A 25,851-nucleotide genomic window follows, 5' to 3' on the forward strand; every position below is an offset into this window, starting at 1 on the left:
AATGATTAAGCCCAATGCCATAAAGAATTTTTGTAATATTTTGGATCAAGAGTGTTTATGCTACAAACATGGTAAAACTATGTGCTGATTCCAAGTACGGGTAACCGAATATATTTCATTCATTTTTCACTCCCTCACTCACTTACTCTATTTCCTTCGGCTTAGTCCTTGCTATATCAGGGTTGCCATAGCGGAATGAACAACTAATTAGTCTGGCATGTGTTTTACCCTCACTGAGATGCCCTCTTAGTGTGAACGTAAATAACAGACATGATTCTCAGAATGAGATTGAAACCTTTCTTTCTTTCTTTCTTTCTTTCTTTCTTTCTTTCTTTCTAAATTAATTAATTAATTAATTAATTAATTAATTCATTCATTCATTCATTCATTCATTCATTCATTCATTCATTCATTTATTTATTTATTTATTTATTTATTTATTTATTTATTTATTTATTTATTTATTTCTACTTAGATGCCAAAAATAATTCATGTATCTAAACATTTTGTTGCTGTTTAAAGACAATGTGTGCATTGAGATGATATAACATTTTATATTTGGATTTTTGAGGTTGGTCTTTGTTGTTGTTTGTTAAAAATAAATATTAATACAAAGAAACTACTTGAAAATAATGTCAATTTTATTTAATATTTATGCATTCATTCATTCATTTATTTATTTATTTATTTATTTATTTATTTAGTTTCTTCCAGTGTGGTGTCTGTGTTGTTTTCATGTCCATGCAGTGTTAGTGGACGTCTGTTGTCTTTAATGTTTTCAGACATGTGGGTGTGAGGGGGCCGGTTTCGCACAGACGGCAGACTTATTGTCAACAGTGATGTGTTCGGCTAGATTTTGGCCCCTGCACATACAGCGCGATAACAAAGCCAGCAATGTGTGGTCTCTATAAATCAGATGAATGAATACAGCCGGCTGACAATGAAAGATCGTTCTGTGGGTACAGTGGGATGTTCACAGAGAAGGAGATAAAAACCCAGGACACATCAAGCTTATTTTGCCAAGCAACAGCTTGATAGCATTTCTGATAAGTATAAAATCAGTGTAGCATTTAAGTACAGATCCCCAAATAAAATGTTTTTCCCGCACAGGTTTCAAGCTCCTTTTCAATTTTACTCATGTGAAAGTGCAAAAGTGTTTTGTATTTAAGTATTAAAAGTAAATATATCAATAAATGTTTGTTTATTTAGCAAATATATAAATAAATATTGTATGACAAAAACTTGCTGATAATAATCATATGGAAAAGTATTGGTAATTCAAGTGCGCAAACAAGTAAAAGTATAACAAAATGGCTAGTATATCATAAAGATGTACAATATAAACACTGGTGTCGCACAGAGCAAAATGTGTGTGTGTTTTTTTTTTTTTTAATTAAAACTGTTTTATACAAGATGAAGACTCTGCACTTGCTCTTGGATCAGCAAGTCGTTAACTGGAGATTCGCTCCGAATTGTTAACAGGGGACTCACTCCAATCAGCTTTAAATCAATGAACTGTTGACTTGAGGACAGATATAATCAGATGAGTCTAGTTTATGGAAGAATTGTTCAGTATGATCTCCTAAACTACTGTAACAGATTAACAACAACAACAACAAAAAACTATTGTTCAGAACTTAAAGACCACTTTTAAACGGATGGTTCAATAAAGATGAAACTTCCGTCATCAATTACTCACTCTCCACTTGTTCTAAAGCAGTCTGAGTTTCTTTCCTCTGCTGAACACAAAAGAGGATATCTGAAAAAATGTGGCAAACTGGTAGCCATTGGATTCCATTGTTTTGTTTTGTTTTGTTTTTTGCCAATGGTTTCCATATTCTTTAAAAATATGTTCTTTTGTGTTCAACAGAATAAAATAATTCATAAAGATTTGAAACCATACAAGAGTGAATAAATATTGAGTGTACTTTATTTTTTGGTGTAAACTATTGCTTTAAACACCCCTAAATGGGTGATTTTTTATTCCACTTCACAATAAATTTATTTCACTGCATTTATGAAATATAATGAAGTAAAATTACAATAGTATGTCGTGTAATGTAGTGACGTAAAACTTGTCAAATGAAGCACACTACACTGACTGTCTTGTTGCATATCCAAGTTTTATTAAGAACAAATAATCATTTGACTTCTAGTTGATCTTTGGCTAATATGGAAAGCAAGGGTCTCTAGAATACGCTTATTTTACCAAAATAAAATATGTTCATGCCTTGATTTTTAATTATTTAATTAGGACAGTAAGAACTGACTTTGCTTAGACAAAAGTCTTGTCACTAAGCAGAAATAATGTACAGTATAGAACATAAAGTCATGGTGCAGTGGAAAGAGAATTAATATTGTATATGACTTCCATGAGCTTGGACGACTGCATCCATACATCTCTGCAGTGACTCAAATAACTTATTAATAAAGTCATCTGGAATGGCAAAGAAAGCGTTTCTACAGGACTCCCAGAGTTCATCAAGATTCTTTGGATTAATCTTCAATGCCTCCTCCATCTTACCCCAGACATGCTCAATAATGTTTATGTCTGGTGACTGGGCTGGCCAGTCCTGGAGCACCTTGACCTTTTTTTTTTTTAGGAACTTTGATGTGGAGGCTGGAGTATGAGAAGGAGCACTATCCTGCTGAAGAATTTGCTCGTTCCTGTGGTTTGTAATGTAATGGGCAGCACAAATGTCTTGATACCTCAGACTGTTGATGTTGCCATCCACTCTGCAGATCTCTTGCATTTAGAGTTACTGAATGTAACCCCAAATTATGATTTTTCCTTTACCAAACGTGACGGATTTCTGTGAGAATCTTGGGCCCATGTGGGTACCTATAGGTCTTCTGCAGTATTTATGATGATTGAGATGCAGCTCAACAGATGATTCATCAGAAAAATCTACCTTCTGACATTTTTCCAAATGATCAACTAGAAGTTATTATTTGTTGCTCTTACAACCGGGATCGACAACAAGACTTTTGTCAGGTAGTGTACAGATGCTTGAAAATGTACTTGAATACAATAATAATAAAAACAAAAAATGTTTTCCACTATACCTGGCTCTCCTCCAGACTCTCTAAAAGCTCATCACTGCATTTCAGCATTGGTGTAGCGGTGCGGTAATGCTCTTCATATGCAAACTCCATCCGAGCCCACATCTGGCTAATTTCAGTCAAAACCTTCAATAGAAATAAAAAAATAATAATATTACTCATTCCCCGAAAATGTAAAACAGTGAATAGAGCACAAAGAAAGATTCTGTGTGAGGTGAGACCTTCTCAGTGGTGATCTCTCTGACTGCTCTGCTAACAGTACTGTGCACCACATCTTCATATCTGTGCAGCTGCAGAGCCAGAAAATCCTCCAGCGTTGTTCCTTTAGACAGTGTGAAATTAACCTAAGACAATGGTGTAAATGTGACAAATTATTATTTGGCTTAATTTACAGGCTTTACTCTTCAACACAAATAGGCACACAACTTAAAACAACATAGAGTTACTTGAGAAACACAATAGAATGCTTTATATTCAGAGAAATCTGCCAACATTACAAAAAGTAACACTTTACAATAAGGCCATATTATTTAATATAAGTAAATCTATTAATTCATTAACTAATCTTGAACCTAACAACTAACATTAAGGGCCCTATCATACACCCGCTGCAATAAGGTGCAAGACATGTTTGGCAAGATTTGTTGTTATTTTCAGACAGCGCATCCCTAATTTTCACATTTTCCGCCACGTTGTTTAAATAGTAAATCCATTTGCGCTACTTTGTGGACTCATGGGTGTGCTGGTCTATAAAGGATGTGTGTTTTGTTGACGCGTTGCTATTTTCAGGAACAGAAATAGACCGTGCCACTGACCAAGTGAAAGCTGGTCAGGTTTAAACCCTTAATACACAAAGAATGTGCAGCAATACACAAATATCTTTACATATGAAAAAAATAAACAAAAGGTTAAAATGTTACAAAAATTATTATTCATTCATTCATTCATTCATTCATTCATTCATTCATTTTCTTTTCGGCTTAGTCCCTTCATTAATCTGGGGTCGCCACAGTGGAATGAACCGACAACTTATCCAGCATTTGTTTTATGCAGCGGATGCCCTTCCAGCTGCAACCCATCACTGGGAAACAACACATACACACTTATTTACACACACATACACTACGGACAATTTAGCCTACCCAATTCACCGGTACCACATGTCTTTGAATTGTGGGGGAAACCGGAGCACCCGGAGGAAACCCACGCGAATGCAGGGAGAACATGTAAACTCCACAAAGAAACGCCAAATGACCCAGCCGAGGCTCGAACCAGTGACCTTCTAGCTGTGAGGCAACAGCACTACCTACTGCGGCACTGCGCCATCAAAAATTATTACTTTTGTTATTATTTTTAAATTATTATTATTTTATATATTTACTACATAAATATAAAAACCACTGCCTCTATACTTTCTTCATGTCTGGGGGCTTTTTTTAGTTTATTCATGACAATTAGCATATTTATTATAATGTTGTTATTATTATTAGCAGTTTAAAAACAAGTTTAGATTTGTCCATCTGTCAGATTTTGGAGATGCATCACCACATGGGGCATATTTATTATAATGTTGTTATTATTATTAGCAGTTTAAAAACAAGTTTAGATTTGTCCGTCTGTCAGATTTTGGAGATGCATCACCACATGGGGCATAAGAATAGGACGTGTGTTTGAACACAATTATTGCATATAACATACTATTGCTCATTTATTCATTTGCTGGAAATTGAAAAAAACTGAATTTAGAAATAGTTTTGGAACAAATATTTGTGCTTAAACCAAATTAAACATGTAGGCTACTGGATGTTTTAGTGGAGTGTGTACAACATCGTTTCGTTATCCACAAAAGTAAAGGAGTAAAGAGTAAAAGTAAAGTAAAGAGGCCGAATGGAGGAGGCTCATTCTTTATTCTCTCTGCAGATGGTCTATTTAACTCGCTAGTGAAGCATTCAGTTTTTTCATTCAATTTTTCTACTCACCAAGTGCGCCATGTAAATAGCAAATGTGCCATGGTGCAACGCAAATGAGTTTTAAAGGGAATGGGAGATGAGACTCGTTATGCAAGTTATGAGACTTGTTATGCTCAAAACACACTCATAACTCATTAAAAGAATAAGCACAACCCTGTTAGACCATGTGCTGCGGCACAAACTGTATGTTTGAATCCTTAAAAGAGCATAAGTGGATTCAGAAACGCCCTTAACGCTTTTGTGCAATGTGCTTTAGACTTTGCGCCTAGATCATTAAAATAAAACTAATGAGCATTACATTTACTAAAATAAATAACATTACATCTTGCACTTTTCATTTCTGCTATTTGTAATTGTGATTTTACATCACATTCTTTGACTTTCTTGTTGAAATCTTGAAATTATGAATATTGAATTCTGAATTTAGGTCTTGCAATCCTAACTTTTCTGTTATTGGTATTCTAAATTTACATCTAAAACATGCTTTTTATTCTAGGTTTCTAGCTCAGCATTTCTAATGTTCTACATTTTGTTCTTGAAATGTAATACAAATGTTCACTTCTAGTTTAGGTCAAATATATTTATTTTAATAAATGTTTAAATTATTTGTTTTATTTATGGTTAATTCATCTTAACAAATAAAACATTCTAACAAAAAAACTTTGCTAGTTTGATCAAAAACGTTGAAATTATGAATAGAAAGAGGAATGAAAGTGAAAGAATAAAAGTGATTATTGGTTAAAGATGATTTGCGTTGTTTCTATAGAACACAAGTGGAAAAAGTTAAGAATACAAGCAATAGCCATAGGCCTCAGAAATGACAAACAGCAACATAAAAACAAACATAACTGTGTGGATACATTCATCACAGTACTTATTGTGATTTTGGTTACTATTCTCTTTCATTGCATGAAAAGAATGAACAGTAACAATCTGAATTTGTGCTGAACAAAAGAAAATTATGAGTTTGAAACATTACAAGCATGAGCTGAGTAAAATCAAATAAATTGTGGAAATCCCTTTAATGTGTTAAAACTGAAATTATATTAGGGTTTATATAGGGCTGTGTAATCTATATTTTTAAAGCAGTTCATAACATTTTGTGAAATTCCAGTCTGGTACTGTCTTCTTTCTCACCCCAGTAGTGCTGATCAGCTGGGCCCAGTGCCTGTCTCTCATTGCCGGATTCAGCAGTTCTGTCACAGCTCTGAGAGAAGCCAACAGATCACTAAGCACACGCTCCAGACCCACATACACGTCCCAAACACGTGCCTCTTTATCAAGAGCCCGCATTTCCTGGCCAGATATAAAATGAGTACTACATGTAAGAAACACAACAAAGCTAGCACATAATATTAAAAAGGAAAAAAAAGATAACTGCAAAACACTGTTACAATTCCAAGTTTACATTTCACAATTCTGACCATTATTTATTTTCAAATTCTGAGCTGCATCTCACAGTTTGACATTTTTTCTTACAATTTCTGAGTTTACGTCATGCAATTCTGACTTTTTGCTGTCTACAATTTTTTCCTCACTTCCTTACAAAGAAGTTTAGAAAGTTGTACTTTTTTCTCAGAATTCTGAATTTACATTAGGCAATTCTGACTTTTTTTTCTGTAAATTATAAATTTGAATTATTGAATTTTTAATTATTAGTTTACATCCAACAATTTAGTTTTTTTTGGAATCTTGCAATTTTTACCTTTTTCTTGGACTACATTTTCTAACTTTACATCTCAAAATTGTAACTTGCAAATATGACTTTCCTTTGCATTCTTACACCTTTCAGTTTTGACTTGTTAAATTATACATCTTGTTTGACTTTCTTGTTGGAATCTTGTAATTATGAATTTTGTTCATAATTCTGCCTTTAAGCCTTCTTTCACTCCAGAAAAATTTGAGTAGGAGCTGAGTGATTTAACACATTGCTCAAAGATGCATTAAACACAATACCCAGAATTCTAGATGTTTGTTGTCATTACAAATATGTGCTGCAAATATCACAATTAACATGATAAATAAAATAAAAAATGTAGAAATTGTTTATGCCTTTTTGCGGTGGAGCTGAATAAATGTATAATCTGTATATCCAGCATTTTGCTTCCTGACGTGCAAGTGAACAGATGGCTCAAAGGGTCGTTGCTTATCAACACATAGAAAACAATTTAGGGGGCTTGCTCTGCTAGCTCTACTTTGCTGCATCTTCTGTTTTCAAAACAAGAGTCCCAAATACATAGTAGGTTTAAAATAAACTTAGTTAAAAAATTAACTTACTCAAAAAAATTAAAGGAGGAAAATTATTATTGTTGTATTTACACTAGAAAATGTTATGGCCAATCAAAAACAGCCTGGGCCATGCATATTAATAATCCTGTGTGCAACATATCAGTCTGCATTTGGCAGCTGAACTTCTGACGCTCATTTAGGTTCTGCTGACATAGAAAGTGACCTTTTATTATTTTTTTAACTCTTATTATTCAACTATGCCTAGGTATACCCAGATTTACTTTTATTGAACACCTTTAATACATAACTCTGGATTTTTATGTTTAACTTTTTGTTCTTGGAATTGAAAGTTTATATCTGTTTTTCTTGTAGATTAATAAAAACTGTGTTTTTTCTCACAATTCAGACTTTTTTTCTGCTCAAAATTATATATCTGTGGGATATACACAAAAAAAAAATGCCTAAGATTCATTTTCGGATATTCTGATGATATTCTTACTTTTGTAAACCTCCTTAGCTCGGTCTCCATCTGTTCCACGTTGATCTCTCTCCACTTCGTCCCTGTCCAGGCTGATATACTGCACTGTCAGGGCATAACAATAAATTAAATGGACAGTTCAAGCTAAACAAAATCCAAAAATCAGAATTTCCATCAAAAATTTTAATCAGGTCAAACTGATCCACCTGAGCACACAGCAGCAGATCCCAGAGCTGTTTTAGAACAGCAATATCTCTCTGACAGAGCCTGAGCTGTTTAATATCAGGACTGCTGACTTCAAACAGCTTACAGGACTCCTGGAGATCTGCATTCTCTTCCTCTAAAGCCAGCATCTCCATGTGACACTGACAAACAAACAGAATAATCTCATGTCTTTATATAACAAAATGTCAATGTATGGAAATATATGAAAATTAACACTGCTGTATAGTGTGGTATGATTATTTGAATCAGCAGCAGTAAATCTTTACTTTATCCAGGAGACCATAAGGTTTCTCTGTGTTGTACTGAAGAGGAGCTTCTGTTTTGAACTTTCCTCTAAACTGATACAGCTTTTTCTGAAAAATAAGACATGAATTAAAAAAAGGTACAATAAAAAACACTTTCGAATAACAAAGACATTGTTTAATAGGAAGCTCACCTCAAAGTCTACACACTTCCTGCGTATGATAGCCACCTCCGCATTATGAAGAGGAGCAATCTCGTGTTTCACTGTCCAGGCAAACTTCTTTAGGCTGTTCCACTTCTCCGGCAACTCCTGATACAGTCAACAGAGTAATGTAGGACAGCCAATAAGCTTACTATTATTGTAATGGTAAACAGATCCTTCACTTCACTGTAAAACTCAAAATATAAGGTAACTCAAACTGAGTTCAAAACTCTTTTCAAATGAGTAGACTTAACTTTCAGTCAATTTTGAGTTAACTACACTCATTGCATTTGATAAAGTTGACTGTTGGGTTTTACAGTGTTGTCACCAACCTGTTTTAGTTTCTTTTTTTCTATTTAACATTGTAGAAGATATTTTGAAGAATTCTGGAAACCAGTAACTATTGACTTCCATAGTATTTGTTTTTGTTGCGATGGTTGTCAAAGGCTATTGGTTTCCAACATTCTTTAACATATCTTCTTCTGTGTTTAACAGAAAAAAGGAAATAATAATAGTTTGGATAAACTTGAGGGTGAATGAAAAAAATGTTTTAATATGATATCCCTTTAAGGCCAATTAAAAATCTGAACCATTTTGTCTAAATAATTGAAAATAAAACACTAACAAGTGATAAATATTGGACAGTATAATAAGGCAACACGGTGGCGCAGTAGGTAGTGCTGTCGCCTCATAGCAAGAAGGTCGCTGGTTCGAGCTTCGGCTGGGTCAGTTGACATTACTGTGTGGAGTTTGCATGTTACGCGTTCACGTGGGTTTCTTGCTCCGGTTTCCCCACACAGTACAAAGACATGTGGTACAGATGAATTTGGTGAGCTAAATTGTCCGTAGTGTATGTGTGTGAATGAGAGTGTATAGGGGTTTCCTAGTGATGAGTTACGGATGGAAGGGCATCTGCTGCGTAAAACATATGCTGGATAAGTTGACGGTTTATTCTGCTGTGGCGACCCCAGATTAATAAAGGGACTAAGCAGAAAAGAAACTGAATGAATAATATAATTAAATGAAAATTTATTAAATGATTACATTTTAAGGTTCATTCAGCTTGATTATACTACTTACTCTATTAAATATAGGTAATCAATGTCGATAATAGACATAGTGAACATACCCTTAATGAACTTTAAAAAAAACTTAAACTTAAAAAATATTTATATTACATTAAAACAGACGTCTTTATGTTTTGTTATGCAAGCAATAATGTAATTAGCAAATTCATTAATTCATTCACTTTCCTTCGGCTTAGTCTCTAATTTATCACGGGTCGCCACAGCGGAGTGAACCGCCAACTTTTCCAACATATATTTTGCAACCCAGTACTGGGAATAATTTGCAAATATCTTTTAAAAAATGTAATTAAAATACAAATGTATAAAATTTATACATTTTATTAATTTAATTAAAAAGATTTTTAATATATAGCACGTGCTGTGATAAAGTAAACAAATAATTAATTAAACTATCACTCAAGATTTTTAAAAGGATATTAGGAAAAAGATATGCTCACAAAGGCTGAATTTATTAGATCGTAACAGAGAGTAAAACAGTAATGTTATGAACTATGAACTGTACTGTGCTGTGCTAATACTTGAATTATAATATAAATGTAATAATACACATAATTAATAAAGAGCGACATGGTGGCTCAGTGGTTTGAACTCAGTGGGTGAGCCCCGGCTGGGTCAGTTGGCGTTTCTGTGTGGAGTTTGCATGTTCTCCCCGTGTTTGCGTGGGTTTCCTCTGGGTGTTTCACGCACAGCCCAAAGACATGTGCTATAGGTGAATTGGGTAAGCTAAATTGTCCAAAGTGTATGCGTGAGATTGTGAGAGTGTATGGGTGTTTCCCAGTACTGAGTTATAGCTGGAAGGGCATCCGCTGTGTAAAAACATATGCTTGATAAGTTGGCGGCGCATTCCGCTGTGGCGACCCCTGATAAATAAAGGCACTAAGCCGAAGGAAAATAAATAAATGAATGAATATTTAATATATTTTATGGTAAACCTGAATTACTTACAAGCTAATTTTAATAGCATTGTCAATGTTTTCTGTCACTTTTTATCAATTCATTGTGTCCTTCCTAACCTCAAACTTTTAAATAGCTTATACACAATATAAGAAAAAAACTTTTTTAATGAAGATGAAATGAAAGAGTTTCATCAAATTAATTAAACAAATAAACTTTAATATTCCACATTACATTATAGATGGCCAGAGGGTAATTAAATTAACAGCAAACTGTCAGTTTCTGTTAACAAAATCTTGTAAAGTGCTTTTGAAATCGCTCACCTCGAGCTGAATGTAAATACTGTCAGGTAAGGTTTCCCCAAACTGCTCCAGAAGAACGACCACTTCACGGACAGGTTCAAAAAGCCGGTCTGTACTATGCTGTCGGTTTCTGATAGCCAGCAGGAAGCCCTTCACCTCAACAAGAGCCTGGTAATCTCCACTGCACACTGGCTCTTTAAGCCTGGATTTAGCCTGCTCCATGAACTCCACCAGCTCACCAATGCTGAAGAACAGATAACAAATCAGCAGAAACTGATTACTTTTATTGACTGAGGAAAGTGTTTGGAGTTTAGAGGAAAATTAGGGTGTTTTTTTTCTGTGTAATTACGGACAGGGCTCTCACCTGTTTGTAACATAAGACATCAGGTGCTCCTTAAACATCCAGCTCCATTTTTTGATCATGTTTAAAAGACTCATTTTGAACGATCGGATATCCACTCTAAACCAACCGTCAAATACCTGCCAGTCCTCTAAACGGCTGACTTCTCTGTGTACTTCTTCATAATAATTTATCTGTTGAGAAAGGAAACAATTCACAAATAAAATTACAAACCCTTTACACTGATATTAGAAAATAGTTCAAGCTCTTATATAGTGCTCAGCATAAAGGAGTGCACCAATCACAGCTCTCTCTATTAAATGAATATTTTCCATTGGATGCTTATCATATGTTTGTGCATATACAGTTGAAGTCAGAATTATTAGCCCCCTTGTTTATTTTTTTCCCCAATTTCTGTTTAATAGAGACACTTCTATACAGCTTAAAGTGACATTTAAAGGCTTAAAAAATATAGCTTAAAGGGGCTAATAATTTTGACCGTAAAGTGGTGTTCAAAAAATTTTAAACAGCTTTTATACTAGCCGAAATAAGACGAATAAAACTTTCTCCGGAAGAAAAAATATTATCATTCTGTGAAAATTTCCTTACTCTGTTAAACATCAATTGGGGAATATTTAAAAAAAGAAAAAAACTATTCAAAGGGGGCTAATAACTGAATTCAATTGTACATTAGATTAGTCAGTACCAAAGCCAAAATTGGAACTAATCTAACAAAACAAACAAACAAAACACTTAAGATCACATTCCAAAAACTGTACACCCAAATTAACATGTTGATGTAAAATAAAAAAAAATTAAAAAATTAAAAATCAAAGAAACATAAAAAAATATCAAATTTAGTTGTTTTTGTAGCTTGTATTTCTTCTTTGCAATTACCCTTTTGAATTTAAATGTATTATCTTTCTATTCCTAAAGAGAAAAAGTTAGATAACCAGACTTTTATTTAAATGAATACAACTTTTTAATAAAACTGTTTTGTTTAAATGAACCAAAATATATTGGCTATATTCAACGGCAAAAATTATTCATTTTAGAAAAGAATGTAGTCATTTATGCTGAGCACTGTACTGTAAATAGCTAAATTAGCTTAAAAAGCAAGCTACAATTTATGTACAGTCTTGTGAAAAAATTTTGTAGTGAGTATTTTGTAAGGTTTTTAATATATGGTTATTTATTCAGAATTTTAACAATACTGAAAGGTTAAGGTAATATAACTAAACAATTGAAACTGAAAAAAGCAACAACTTTTATTTACATTTAAGATTTAATTCGACAAAAATGCACATTCTAACTTAGGAAAAAGTTAGGGCACCTCACATTTATTCACACTTAAAATGGCTCCAATCACAAACAGGTGTACTAAAACAGGTGCATGTTATTAATAAATCGTTACTAAGCATTTTGTAAGCATCATAAGCATTTTGAATGAGGCTTGCCCTTTCTAAATCTCTGACATTTATTTTGGTGAGTTCCTGACTGTTGAAGTGACCATGGTGAGAGCAAAGGTGCTGTCTGAGGCCTTCAGAAAAAAATTGTAGCAACCTACGAATCTGGTAAGGGATTTAAAAAGATCACAAAAGATTTTAAAATGAGCCATTCCACTGTCCATAAAATAATCTATAGACCATTTCAGTGTGGTTATGTCATTGGCCCATGAACATTTCTTGCTTTCATAACTGTAACAAGAGGCAATTCAATTGTAACTTAATGTTAATAGAGCTATCCTGATATTATTTATCAATATGTGGCTCTTTTTGGATTCTCGGAAACTTCAAAATGTAAAAGAGGAAATACGTTGGGACCATTGTTTTCGTTTACATCCCTCAAAATGACCTATAATTGGACAACTGCCAACATGCCCAGGTATGGTCATCCCAGCAAGTTTATCTCGAGAGCTGACTGCAAGATGCTAAAAGAGGTCTCCAAAAATGTCTTCACAGGACCTACAACAGGCTCTGACTACTGTTGATGTGAAAGTAAATGCCTCTACAATCAGAAAGAGTCTGCACATGTTTAACTTGCATGGGAGATATACAAGGGGGAAACCTTTGCTTTCTAAGAAAAACATCAAGGCCATACTGAAGTTTGTCAGAGAGAATATTGCCAAAGACCAGGACTTCTGGAATAATGTTCTTTGGACAGATGAATAATTCAAATATAATTCAAAATTGAATTATTTGGACACCAGAACAAACTACATGTTTGGTGTAAACCAAAGACAGCATTCCAGGAAAAGAACCTCATACCAACTGTGAAGCACGGAGGTGGGAGTGTCATGGTTTGGGGTTGCTTTGCTGCAGTAGGACCGGGTCAGCTCACAATCATAGAATCCACCATGAATTCTATGGTGTATCAGTGGGTGCTTGAAGAACATGTGAGACAATCTGTCTGAAAATTAAAGCTGAAACAAAACTGGACCATGCAGCATGACAATGACCCAAAACATACAAGTAAATCAACCAAGGACTGGCTGAAAACTAAGAAATGGAGAGTCCTGGAATGGCCAATACAAAGCCCAGATTGTAATCCCATTGAGATGCTGTGGGGTGACTTGAAACGAGCTGTACATGCAAGAAACCCTTTAAACATCTTACAGCTAAAGAATTAAAAGAAGAGTGGGCTACACTTTCCTCAGACCGATGTCAGAGACTGGTAGATGGCTACAAGAAATGTCTCACTGGAGTTATTTCAGCCAAGAGGAGAAACACTAGCTATTAAGGGGTAGGGTGCCCTAACTTTTTTCTCAGTTAGAATATGCATTTTTGTAGAATTCCATTCAGAAATGATCTTGAAGTTTTTTTCAGTTTCAATTGTTTAGTTATGTCACCTTAAACTTTTTGCATTGTTAAAATTGAGATTAAACAACTATATATTAAAAAACCTTACAAAATACCCAGGCTTTCATAGCGTGCCCTAATTTTTTCACATGAGGCAATTCTGGCAGAAATTAAAGTCCAGATTTTAAGCATATTTTATGAGTTACATTTATTCTGAGGCATATATTACAAAATAATATTTCTGAAAAAAGTGCAATGATCAAATTACTTCCAGAAATCTCCAATTTATTAGTATTAATCTGAAGCCCGGTGGTTATTTCCTTAATAATCTGAAGGAAAAAAAAAAACATATTTAACTGGAAGCCAAACTTTCCTGCTTTCATTGACTTTGCAAGATGGCGAGCCATTCTAAAGTGTCTGAAAATCTCACACAGCAGATTGTCCAGATGAAGGGCAAAGGGAAGAACAAGACCCTGTCAGCCACAGTAAGAGTAGCTGGTCGAAATATGAGCTTCAGCAATAAGTATAATCAGAACCAATAGAAATCTGGATGCAGCCTTGATGATGCAAACTCAGATTGCGTATCTCAGAGATGCAATGTCAGACATAATGCATTCAATGGAGCTAGTGATATCACTGTGAGGGGTAGGGTTAGGGGTGGGGTTAGGTGAGCGCATTAAAAAGCATTGCATGCAGTTCAGATTGCACTGCACCAGGTCTGCATCCAGACCCCTCTCATCAGAGCTAATCCGCCCTGTAAGCACGTTTGATGCATAGGGTCACCAAACCACCATGGGGCCCCTTGCTGTCAAAGAATACATAATAGCAAGAGCTGTGCAGGAGAATATTGTTTTTGTGTTTAATTTGGTTTCCAGCCATTTTGAAAAGACCATCCATTTCTTTGGTTTCCTGCCATTTTGAAATTATTATCAAAATGAACACATGAAAATCAAAAGTTAGTTTTTTTAAGGTGGATGTTTTGCATCAGGATTTGGGTCGCTTATACAGTGACATGGCAGAATGAATGCAAGTGTTTATCAGAAACTCCTCTGTCAACATGCTGCTCTTTCATTTCGATCTCTTGATATTTTGAGAGACACATTAAAATCTCAATGTCTTTACCTGCTTTTTGAATTGCACTGTGGTTGGAGGATTTTCCGGAAAAGCATCCTCTCCATAGGCTTCCACCTCTTCAGCTGTCAGCGCATGACCATACAGGAGAAACTGCCTGAGAAATTCAGCCCTGTCATCAAGCCACAGTGGACTGTAGCGGTTAAATGTGTCCTGGTATTGTGAGGCTTTCTGCATGACTTCTTCAACTTTCTCCATTATTTCCTGCCGGAGGTCTAAGAGATCCATCATGTCCTCGACGTCTACCTAAATGAGGCATAAAATAAAAATATTACATGCGTATGTACACTTCAATTCAGAATTATTAGCCCCCAGAATTATTAGCCCCCCTGTTTATTTTTTTCCCCAATCTCTGTTTAACGGAGAGCAGATTTTTTTCAACACATTTCTAAACATAATAGTTTTAATAACTCATTTCTAATAACTGATTTATTTTATCTTTGCCATGATGACAGTGCATAATATTTTACTAGATATTTTTCAAGACACTTCTATACAGCTTAAAGTGACATTTGAAGGCTTAACTATTTAATTAGGTTAACTAGGCAGGATAGGCTAATTAGGCAAGTTATTGTATATCGATGATTTGTTCTTTAGACTATTGAAAAAAAATATAGCTCAGAGGTTACTCATTTTGACCTTAAAATGGTGTTTAAAAAATTAAATCTGCTTTTATTCTAGCTGAAATAAAACAAATAAGACTTTCTCCAGAAGAAAAAATTATATCTGAAATACTGTGAAAATGTCATTGCTCTATCATTTGGGAAATATTTAAAAAAGAACAAAAATTTCAAATGGGGGCTAATAATTGACTTCAAATGTATATACAAAAAAATATTAACTTTTCAATTAGACATAAATTTAGGCATTTTTTTGTGTCTGCTTGAACAGATTAAACATCATGATTGTTTACACTATGAAATCATTCTAAATGTTTTTTTTTTTCTTTTGGAACTGGAAGCGGTCAAAAGAGAATAAGCTCTAACTACAGACCAGGGATGGGCAAACTCAATCCTGGAGGGCCGGTGTCCCTGCATAGTTTTGCACCAACCCTAATCAAACACACCTGCTTGTAGCTTTCTTGTGAACTTGAAGACACTAATTAGGGTGTTCAGGTGTGTTTGATTAGTGTTGGAGCAAAACTCTGCAGGGACACCGGCCCTCGAGGATCGAGTTTGCCCATGCCTGCTACAGACCCTGTTTACACTTATATAACATTGTCCGCTTGTTATTGGATCAACAACAATGCATCTTTATACCAGTTGTAAACTGGAGCAGTAGCGAAAAATTGTTCAAGAAATCGATTTTGCATGGTTTCTGAGATTTTCAAAAAATGCACCACTATTAAAATTCGGAGCTTAGTTTTTAACAGCAGAGCTCTAACATGTTTGACATTTATGATTTTCCATTGGGGAAATTTCGCTCTGATACATAGAGGTAAAATGATTGATCCCCCCTAATTTTTAGGAGTACTAAGTGGGCCTTTAAACTCTCAACTATGCTCCTTCAAGTTCTGGGTCACTTGGAATTAAACTGTCTTTACTCGCACACATGTAAATGCAAATTTTTGCTGTTATTTTAAATAGCAAGACTTTAAAATGGGACTGTAAATTTAAAAGTTCATCTTGTACCTGGTAGTCCTCCACAATGAGGTGTGGTGCCACTCTCTTGACTTGAGCAGACATCTTGAACACATCACCAAGTAATTCCTCCACCAGTTCATAAAGTCCATCCCCACCATCTGGATCAAGAGATGGTTTAAATTGAATCTCAGATCCCATCAGTAGCATCTGAGCCTCAAACAAGGGAGCCTGCCTCACTGATCCCTCCATGTTCTCAATGAAAAACTCCAGAGAAGTCGAGATCACTCTGAAAAATCCTTCCACCACCATATCATCTACATACTCTAAATATGCTTTCCATTCATCTGAAGAACTATCGGCCTCAAAAAGGATCATGTTCTCCTGGGAAGGATATAAGAAACAGCAATGTTAGAGAAGAACGTATTAAAAAAAGAATTGATAAATACAGCATATCCATACCTGTAACAAATTGTGGATAATTTCTGCATCTTTCCTGATGAGGCTGTAACTTTGTGCCACTATCGTTGCTTTATCTTCTAGTTGTAGTACCATGTCTTTCTTGTGATCTTTTCTGCAAAATGTCAGATGTTTGCTCCATCCCTTCATCTGAGCTTTTATCATCTCAATATTGTCTTTAGTTTTCTGGAGTCTTCTCTCTAGCTGATAGACGGTGTCCTTAAGCATGCAGATATATTTCCAGCTGTTCTGGTTTTGCCATGTAAGCTCAGTTTCTGCTCGATGGATTTGCTGGTCAACAGTCTTCATCTCTTCTTTCAGAAGAGGAGCCTCCACTTCAAGTGTTGTCTGTTTCACCTTATTGTACCACTGCACCAATAAATGTAGGCTCCCAAGGTTCTAAGGGAAAACAGGTACATTAGCTCTAATGACCCCATAGCTTGCAAAAACTGATAACAGATGAACTGAGCATTCACTAACCTCAAAAAATATCTGCCTGTTTTCATACACCTTCATAGCAGTGGAAGGGATATTCATTTGATTAAACATTTTCAGATGCTTCACGTCCTTGAGCACAGCAATCAGCTAAGGTGAAAAAGTTCAACATTATGCAAATGAATACACTGAACAAATCCCCAAAATTAGATGGTCTAAGAACTGAAATGACTGCCTTATGCGGTGGTACATTTCAAACACACTACAGTTATGTTCTTCACCTCCTGATTGATGTTTACCGACAGCAGGTCAGTGGTAGGATCTCTTTTGATTAGGGGCTGATCGAGGTTCATCTGGCAGACATGGTTAATATCACCACACCATCTCAAATAGACCTGCTTCTCGTACTCATCCAAAAGAGAGGACATCTCCAGGTACTTATGCAAAGCCAGCTCCATTTCTGCTCCTTCCATTTCCCTATATTACAAATTCACCAAACTCTTTTTTAAATTGTCTTGCACCATTAAAATAAAAAAGGAAAACAATAATGATCTTCATAAAATCTTTGAAACACTTACATTTCTAGAACAAGTCGAAAATTGTTCCAAGGGATTTGAATTCTGTCTCTTAGCATTTTTGCCCACTTCAGAGACCCGGTCATTGCAGGCATGTTCTTGTTCAAATGTAGTTTGTTCCTCTTTTTCTGAAATATAATGATATGATATATTGCAATATAATGATTTTCTGATATATAATGATAAAGCTTGTATAATCTTTTTCTGTATGTAAAAGAACAACAGTCCTTTGGCAAACTACTTTACCTGTTCAAGATGTGTATCAAACAGGTGTTTGCACCTGTCAAGTTCCTCTTCAAAAAGCTCAGTCACTTCAAGAAACTTAGGAATTAAAGATTCCTTTATGATGTCTCTGTCCAAGAGGGGTTTGAACACGGTGACCAGCTTCAAACATATGCAGATTGACCAGTGAATTTCATAGTTTAGGTTAGGCTATATTCTATTTTTCTCTACAATTCTAACTAAATCCATCAGAATGACTTACTTTGAAAACTGATTCCAACCCTGAACAATCTTGAAAAGCCAGGCATAAAATATTGGACAGTTGTCGATCAAAATCTGCCACTTTTTCTTGGAAACTGGAAAAGTCTTTTTCAAAATCCTTTAAACAACACATAAATATGAAGTATTTAAAAAAAGCTAGCTTTAAATGTGCTTTAAACATTAACTTCTGTTCTAAAATATTTATGGGTATGTTAATGTTCAAAAAATTACGGGTATAACAATTCATAGTAACTTTAAATATGTCACTAACAAGCATGTACAGTATTAGACTATATTATAGAATCTATAAGGATCTACTAAGCAATATAAGTTGACTAAAATAATTTTTACTAATGATTCATTAATTATTTACTAATATTTGTTTTAAACAAGGATAACATGACAAATTATAGAAAAAAAAAGATAAATATCAGACATTATGCTGTACCCTACCATATAATTCACAACAAAGCCTCATGAGCGCTACAAAAATGTCACTTTCAGAACTACAGCAAGCATGATGGCTATATTTTGCAACAGAATTAAACATTCACATACTGTACTATTTTTTCGTTCTTTCACTCTGACATTGTCGCTGACAATATCAGTGATGCATATTATCAACCTATGAGATATGGCAAGGTTATTTTTTATATATTTGACTTATTGGAAGTGTCATTATCTGATGGCTAATTCTAATACACTCAATAGTCACTTTGGTGTAGATGATTGTTTTGGACAAAAAAAAAGTTCAAATAGATCATTAGGATGAGAAGAAGGCGGTTAAAGAACAGTGCTCAGGATAAATGAGTACACCCCTCACAGATCTCTGTTTTAAATTTGATGCTTTACATAATATATGATGCTTTACAATAATATATTCATGCATATACTGTATATTATATTAGTCACACCAAAGCCAAAGCTGGAACTAATCTAACAAAAAAAATAAATAAATAAATCACAGTCTAAAAATTATACACCCAAAGTAATGTTGTAGAAAAATATTAAATAAAATCCTAATAAACCAGCAAAAAAACTTCTTTTTGTAGTTTGCTTTTTTCAGGAATAAATTGCTTGAAGTTAAATGTATTATGTTTCTATTCCTAATGATTTTAGGTGAGCAAACTCTTATTTTAATGAATGCACCTATTTAATAAAACTGTTTTGTTCATTCATTCATTTTCTTTTCGGCTTAGTCCCTTTATTAATCTGGGGTCACCACAGCGGAATGAACTGCCACTTTTTTGTTTAAATACATAAAAAATATATTGGCTATATTCATATTAGTAGAATTTTTCTAAAGAGGTGTACTTATTTATTCTGAGCACTGCAACATTGAGTGTGGCATGTTTGTTAGTGTCAGATGGGCATAGTCTGAATATTCCAGTAAATGCTGATCTACTGGGATTTTCACAGGACCATTTATAAGTGTAGCGAGTGGGGCAGGGTCGAGAGCTGTGAGAGTGAAAGGAGTGTTAACTAGTGTCACCTGTATGCCACACCGGCCTCGAGTCTCAGTGGAGCTCTGAAAATGGAACATGTTATATTTGGTTTCTGTTTCTTTAGGCAGCAGACATCTGTGAGGGGCTGTCACTGCCTGTTTGCTTTGATAATTTTGTTGATTAAAATATTTGAAGGTTCGTTGGTTCTCCTTTTTTCACTCAAAAAAGATATTTTGTTGCTTGTTCAAATGACCTATTTAAAATGAGCTGAAACAATACTATTCTTATACAAAGGTAACTCAAAAAACCACTCACTACAACATGCAGGTTTGACAAAGAGCTTGTCTAAGCACAACACAAAAAACCTTGAAGCTGATGAGCTACAGCAGCAGAAGAAGAGACACCTGTGCCATTCCTGTCAGCTATCAACAGCAATCTGCAGCTACAATTCACACAGCCTCACTAGAATTTAACTATAGAACATTGGGAAAAGCTTGTCTGATCTGATGATTCTGGATTTGAACAGTACCTTCAGGCTTTTGCACAAATAACAACAAAGCATGATCCATCCTGACATATATCAACAATTCAGGCTGCTGCTGGTGCATGTCACAAGTTCACAAATACATAGTTTCTTGAACACCACTATGCTATACTCAGTATCATATACACTGTAATCAAATGGCCATACAATCACCAGATCTCAATTCGATAGAACACTGATATATGATATTGAGAAACAGGATATTGGCATCATGGTTGTTCAGCTAACAAACCTTTCAACCAATGCTTTCATTTCTATATGGACTAAAATCTGTGAGGAATATTTTCAGCAAATTACTGTAACTATGCTACAAAGAATTAAATCTGTTCTGAAGGCAAAAGTTTTTCAATCTGCGAGGTGTATTCAGTAAGGTGTCTTTGGTGTATATTCCTAGCAACCATACCTGAGAAGTCAAATCGAGTGGATTGTATTCTTGATCCTTTATGGCTTTGCAGAGAAGAAGAAACTCTTTATGTAACCGAGAGACCTGCTCAGTGTAAACTCTTCCTCTGAGACCTCCAAAAACCAGCTTCTCCATCCTTTGGAACTCCAGCATAGTGGTGAAAAGGGCCTGGAAAATGGAATCAACTCTTTACAAATGTTACTGTCTTACAACAAGAACACTTTTATCCAAATAAAACTGAATAGTAAGTGCAGGTTATGACTTTGAAAAATCTAGGGCTTACCTTTAACTTTAAAACACGAGCCAAGATGCCATCAAATCGAGTGAAAACAAGAGCCGAAGGGAAATCCCAGCACTTTGCTGAAGAATAATGACTGGTCAAAGCAACCACTTTCTGTCTGTACGCCTTGAATGTTTCCCTGACACATCCAAAAACTCCCAATACAGTCTGTATTTTCTCCAAAGCATCTTCAATCTCTGCTCTCAGCAGCTCATCTGCCCCGAGATGTGAAGAGGCCTTGATGGAGGAAAGATTGTAGTTTTGGTTAACAAGGACATTTTTGACTCTATTTCAACAATATGCCTTCCCAATGTCCTTGAATGTAAAGCTCAAACAATTAATATGTAATTACTTGGCCAAAGATCATTTTTATACATGTTAAATAATGTATGGGTCAATGACACCAAAAAACAAACATGTTAAGAGACAGTTCACTTAAAACTGATAATTATGTAATACTATACTCTATTTCTTGCAAAGCAGTTTGAGTTTCTGCTGTTAAACACAAAAAAAGATAATCGGAAGATTGATAAAACTCCCCAGGTAGTTCCCCAGGGTCCTGTCCTTGGTCCAATCTTATTAATTATTTACTATAAATAATGCCTTTCTGACAAATTATTTACCATCATGGTTTATAATCAATGTTATGCTGACAATATGCAAATGTATACAGCTTGCTACTTAGATTAAATTACTGGTTAAACTAATCTTAGAGTAAATGTGAGTAAAAATGAGATCGCCCAACTTTAATAAATAATAATAATAACAAATATGGTCTTGCTCCTACCCCAAATTACTTTTTATCTTGTAATCTTGCTCAATCACACCAAACCATGGAGTGTGAGCCCAGACTTTTTGGTCCATGTATTTTGCATTTCATCGAGGTAGGTACGTTACTGTTGTGTAGTCCACACTATGGAACTCTCTCCCCCTGGCACTACCTCAATCTAGGAATTTAAATAGTTTTGATAATATATTATAATGATAAACAATGGAAAACAGAACATTGTTTCAACCATGCATATGACCACTACACAATTGTTATTTGATTAAACAAGAAGACACCTCACTGGACTTTAATGTGCTTTTGTGTGTGTGTGTGTGTGTGTGTGTGTGTGTGTGTGTGTGTGTGTGTGTGTGTGTGTGTGTGTATATAGTATATATATATATATATATATATATATATATATATATATATATATAGTTGAAGTCAGAATTATTAGCCCCCCTTTGAATTTCTTTCTCGAAAATCTTTTTTAAATATTTCCCAAATGATGTTTAACAGACTAAAGAATTTTCCACTGTATGTCTGATAAAATTTTTCTTCTGGAGAAAGTCTTATTTGTTTTATTTCGGCTAGAATAAAAGCAATTTTAAAAAATTTTATGAACCATTTTAACGTCAATATTATTAGCCAATTTAAGCTATATATTTTTCGATAGTCTACAGAACAAACCATCATTAAACAATAACTTGCCTAATTACCTTAATCTGCCTAGTTAACCCAATTAAACTAGTTAAGCCTTTAAAATGTCACTTTAAGCTGTATAGAAGTGTCTTGAAAAATCTCTAGTAAAATATTATTCACTGTCATCACGGCAAAGATAAAATAAATCAGTTATTAGAAATGAGTTATTAAAACTATTATGGTTAGAAATGTGTTAGAAAATCTTCTCTCCGCTAAACAGAAATTGGGGTAAAAAATAAACAGGGGGGCTAATAATTCAGGGGGGCTAATAATTCTGACTTCAACTGTGTGTCTTATATACATATATAAGAAACTTCTCACATGTGTCATACCTGCTGAATGAAGAAGTTGCAGAGCTCCTGCAGCAGAGAAACAATGCGTGCTGGTGAACGATAGAATGAACAGTGACTCCAGACCAGAAATATAAGATGAAAGACTGGTGGAATGAGGGCAGGGAAAGATGGAAACTCAGTCTCTTCCAACTGAGACAGCAATGATCCTAAAGGCTGAAGATGAAGGTCTATAGCCCTGGCTTCCTGCAAAGCTGCGTGACAAATATACAAAAGAGTTCTAACAAAGTAGCAAAAATAGTACAAAATTCAACAGTAATTATCATATGTGGTGAAACCACTGCCTTACCATCAGAAACAGCTTCCGTCAAAGCTTTGAATGAGGGCAAATAACTGCTGTCTATAACTTCCAGAATCCTCATCATTTTTTGAACACATGGATTCTGTAGCTGAAATTGAAAAAAGGACTTCAGTACATTATCATATGTTCATTATAATTGTCAAGTGACTGTTGCTGGACAAACCTGTTCATGAATGCTCTGAATGTTTGTTTTTCTGGACCTCCAGAAGTCAAGTTCAGTTTTTGGTCCTGGATTCAACCCTTTTACAATCAGTTCAGTAGAATCTTCTCTTAAGACTTTATGGATCATGTGTGTCCAGCTGATGACCATGGACTCAATAGCATGTATCATGGCCCTGTTACGACTGTCATGCCTTGTATGCAAATGAGAAAATTGATGCTTTGGTCAAAATAAAATTTCCTTGACTGCTTTTTTTTATGAAAATGAGGATTAATAATGATTAAAAGACAAATAGTATTATAGAAGACAATAGTATTAGCCTTAATAAATATTTCACTGTTGTGTTTTTATGATTTTAATCTAAAGACTTTCTTTATTTTGGCTAGAATTAAATATATATAGTATAGTGTGGCTGGAAGGGCATCCGCTGCGTAAAAACATATGCTGGATAAGTTGGCGGTTCATTCCACTGTGGCGACCCCAGATTAATAAAGGGACTAAGCCAAAAAGAAAATGAATGAATGAATAAAAAGATAGATAGATAATTGTCAATATTATTTGACCCCTTGATTTTTTATTTATTTTTTTTGCTACAGAGCAAACCACAGTTGTCCAATGACGTGCCAAATTAACCTAACTTGCTTAGTTAATTTAATTAACCTGAATACTAGTATCTTTAAAAATATGTTATTAACACTATTATATTTAAAAATGTTGAAATAAAACGTACCAATCAGTAAACTACTTGGGAAATATTTGAAAAGGAATCACCCCTTAAAATGTTACAGTTAAATATTCTGTGAAACCCATTTTTGCACTGCTTTATGGTCACGTCTAATCAACTTTAAATAATTCTTACTGAAGTAGTATTTCTTTAATAAAAGTTTGAAACGTTTTGTTTACAGTAAGTAGTCTATGAGTAATGTATTCAAAATTTAAATAAAACAAGAAAGACTCATACAGCATGATTGTTGCCTCCTGACACTGCTCGATCCATTCTCTGATGGCAGGAATGGGAAGAATGGTTTTGCCATAATATTGTCCATTCACCACAGTCACCCTGCTTTGCAAATTCTCTATGTGCTGCTTCACATCCTGTGATATGACATTCGGCCACATTTGGTGATTCTTCTTGTTTGACAGAAGCGGTAGACACACCTTGTAACAAAACATTGACACATTTTACAGACTTTTAATGTTTAACTGGAAATTTTACATTCAAACTATAAACTTGTGATCATATAAAACATACAGCTTTTGATAGTGGGCGTGCCTGCTAATATTCCATTTCACTGTGTATTTATTTACTTCTTTTTGACAGCAGATCAAACTGTGGTGGACCTGAGGGGTCTACAAGTGTTCATTACCTTCTCCATGGTGTCTGACAGCTGTGGCAGAAAACAGGTTGACAGCACCCCGAAGAGTAAAAAACTCCTACAGTTTTCTGGATGGATGGGGCCATTTCCTTTTTTCAAAACATAAACTTTCTTGTCTTTAGACAGATGGCAGAACTAATGTGCACACAAAAGCCACGGGTTATTCTTAAAATATATACATTTAGATGTATTTATAAGTTGCAGAACTTTATTAACATCAGACAAGAATGTAAACACAAGGCCTGTATGTTTGTTTACTCACCTCTGTCGAAACACATAGAGCTTTAGACGCTGTCACGCTGAAAAACAACACTCTAATATGTGTTTCGAAAAACGCTGTAAAAAGTGTTTCATTTTTTTCTGCGTTGACAAATTTGATCCACGTATCAGTTTTGAGGTTGAGCATCCGGCAAAGTGTCTCGCCTAAATACTGCACCCTGGGGTCTTCAGAAAACGCCGCTTCTTCCTCTTCTGACATGTTTGTTGTCCTTGTGGAACAGACGCAAACAGTCCGAACCTCAAAACAAAAAGTTGACGCGTGTCTTCTGAATCAAGTGGAACGCGAATAGTGTCACGTGTTTACATACAGTACCATATCTTCACGCGCGCTGAAGAGATTTCATTCAAAGAAAGTGCAAAAAGGGGCGGAACAGCGTCCTGTTGCTTTGGTTACCATCCAACATGAAACTAGCACCCCAACCAGGCCGCACTTCAGTCATTCCGACCCATTTTTAGTTTTTTTTTTTTGTCCCACTTGTCAACATCTGTGATTAAAATATTTCTACAAATGTTTTAGCCTAGTATAAAACAAACAATAGGCTAACACATTGTAAACATATGATAACTTTACAAACTTGGACAAACTTTATTTACGAATAGGCCAATTAGATTCCAATCGCATTTTAATTGTTCTTTTAATTGTTCTTCCGTTACACCTTTAAGAATTAGTTGACAACACAAAATCGTTATTAATTTGGTTACAGCTTGATTATTTACATAGACAACAAACAAACAAACAAATAAGTGACA

The 25,851-nt window shown here is 34.8% G+C and overlaps 1 protein-coding gene across 1 annotated transcript in view; it reads right to left on the reverse strand.

The window, feature by feature from the left end:
* The window catches only part of LOC130243144 (dynein axonemal heavy chain 11), a 140,820-nt gene extending 115,520 nt beyond the window's left edge, over positions 1–25,300 (reverse strand). Inside the window, 25 exon segments of the mRNA XM_056475211.1 lie at positions 3,067–3,189; positions 3,285–3,407; positions 6,171–6,329; positions 7,762–7,845; positions 7,947–8,105; positions 8,232–8,318; positions 8,402–8,518; positions 10,716–10,938; positions 11,059–11,228; positions 14,955–15,209; positions 16,595–16,927; positions 17,006–17,401; positions 17,483–17,587; positions 17,719–17,914; positions 18,016–18,140; positions 18,259–18,396; positions 18,497–18,613; positions 20,888–21,055; positions 21,171–21,404; positions 22,968–23,179; positions 23,275–23,374; positions 23,450–23,639; positions 24,408–24,604; positions 24,814–24,957; positions 25,085–25,300. Of these exon segments, the coding sequence (XP_056331186.1) occupies positions 3,067–3,189; positions 3,285–3,407; positions 6,171–6,329; positions 7,762–7,845; positions 7,947–8,105; positions 8,232–8,318; positions 8,402–8,518; positions 10,716–10,938; positions 11,059–11,228; positions 14,955–15,209; positions 16,595–16,927; positions 17,006–17,401; positions 17,483–17,587; positions 17,719–17,914; positions 18,016–18,140; positions 18,259–18,396; positions 18,497–18,613; positions 20,888–21,055; positions 21,171–21,404; positions 22,968–23,179; positions 23,275–23,374; positions 23,450–23,639; positions 24,408–24,604; positions 24,814–24,957; positions 25,085–25,300 (4,371 nt within the window).
* Between the last annotated feature and the right edge of the window lie 551 nt (positions 25,301–25,851).

The sequence above is a fragment of the Danio aesculapii genome, chromosome 16, assembly GCF_903798145.1.
Source record: "Danio aesculapii chromosome 16, fDanAes4.1, whole genome shotgun sequence".
Lineage (NCBI taxonomy): Eukaryota > Metazoa > Chordata > Actinopteri > Cypriniformes > Danionidae > Danio > Danio aesculapii.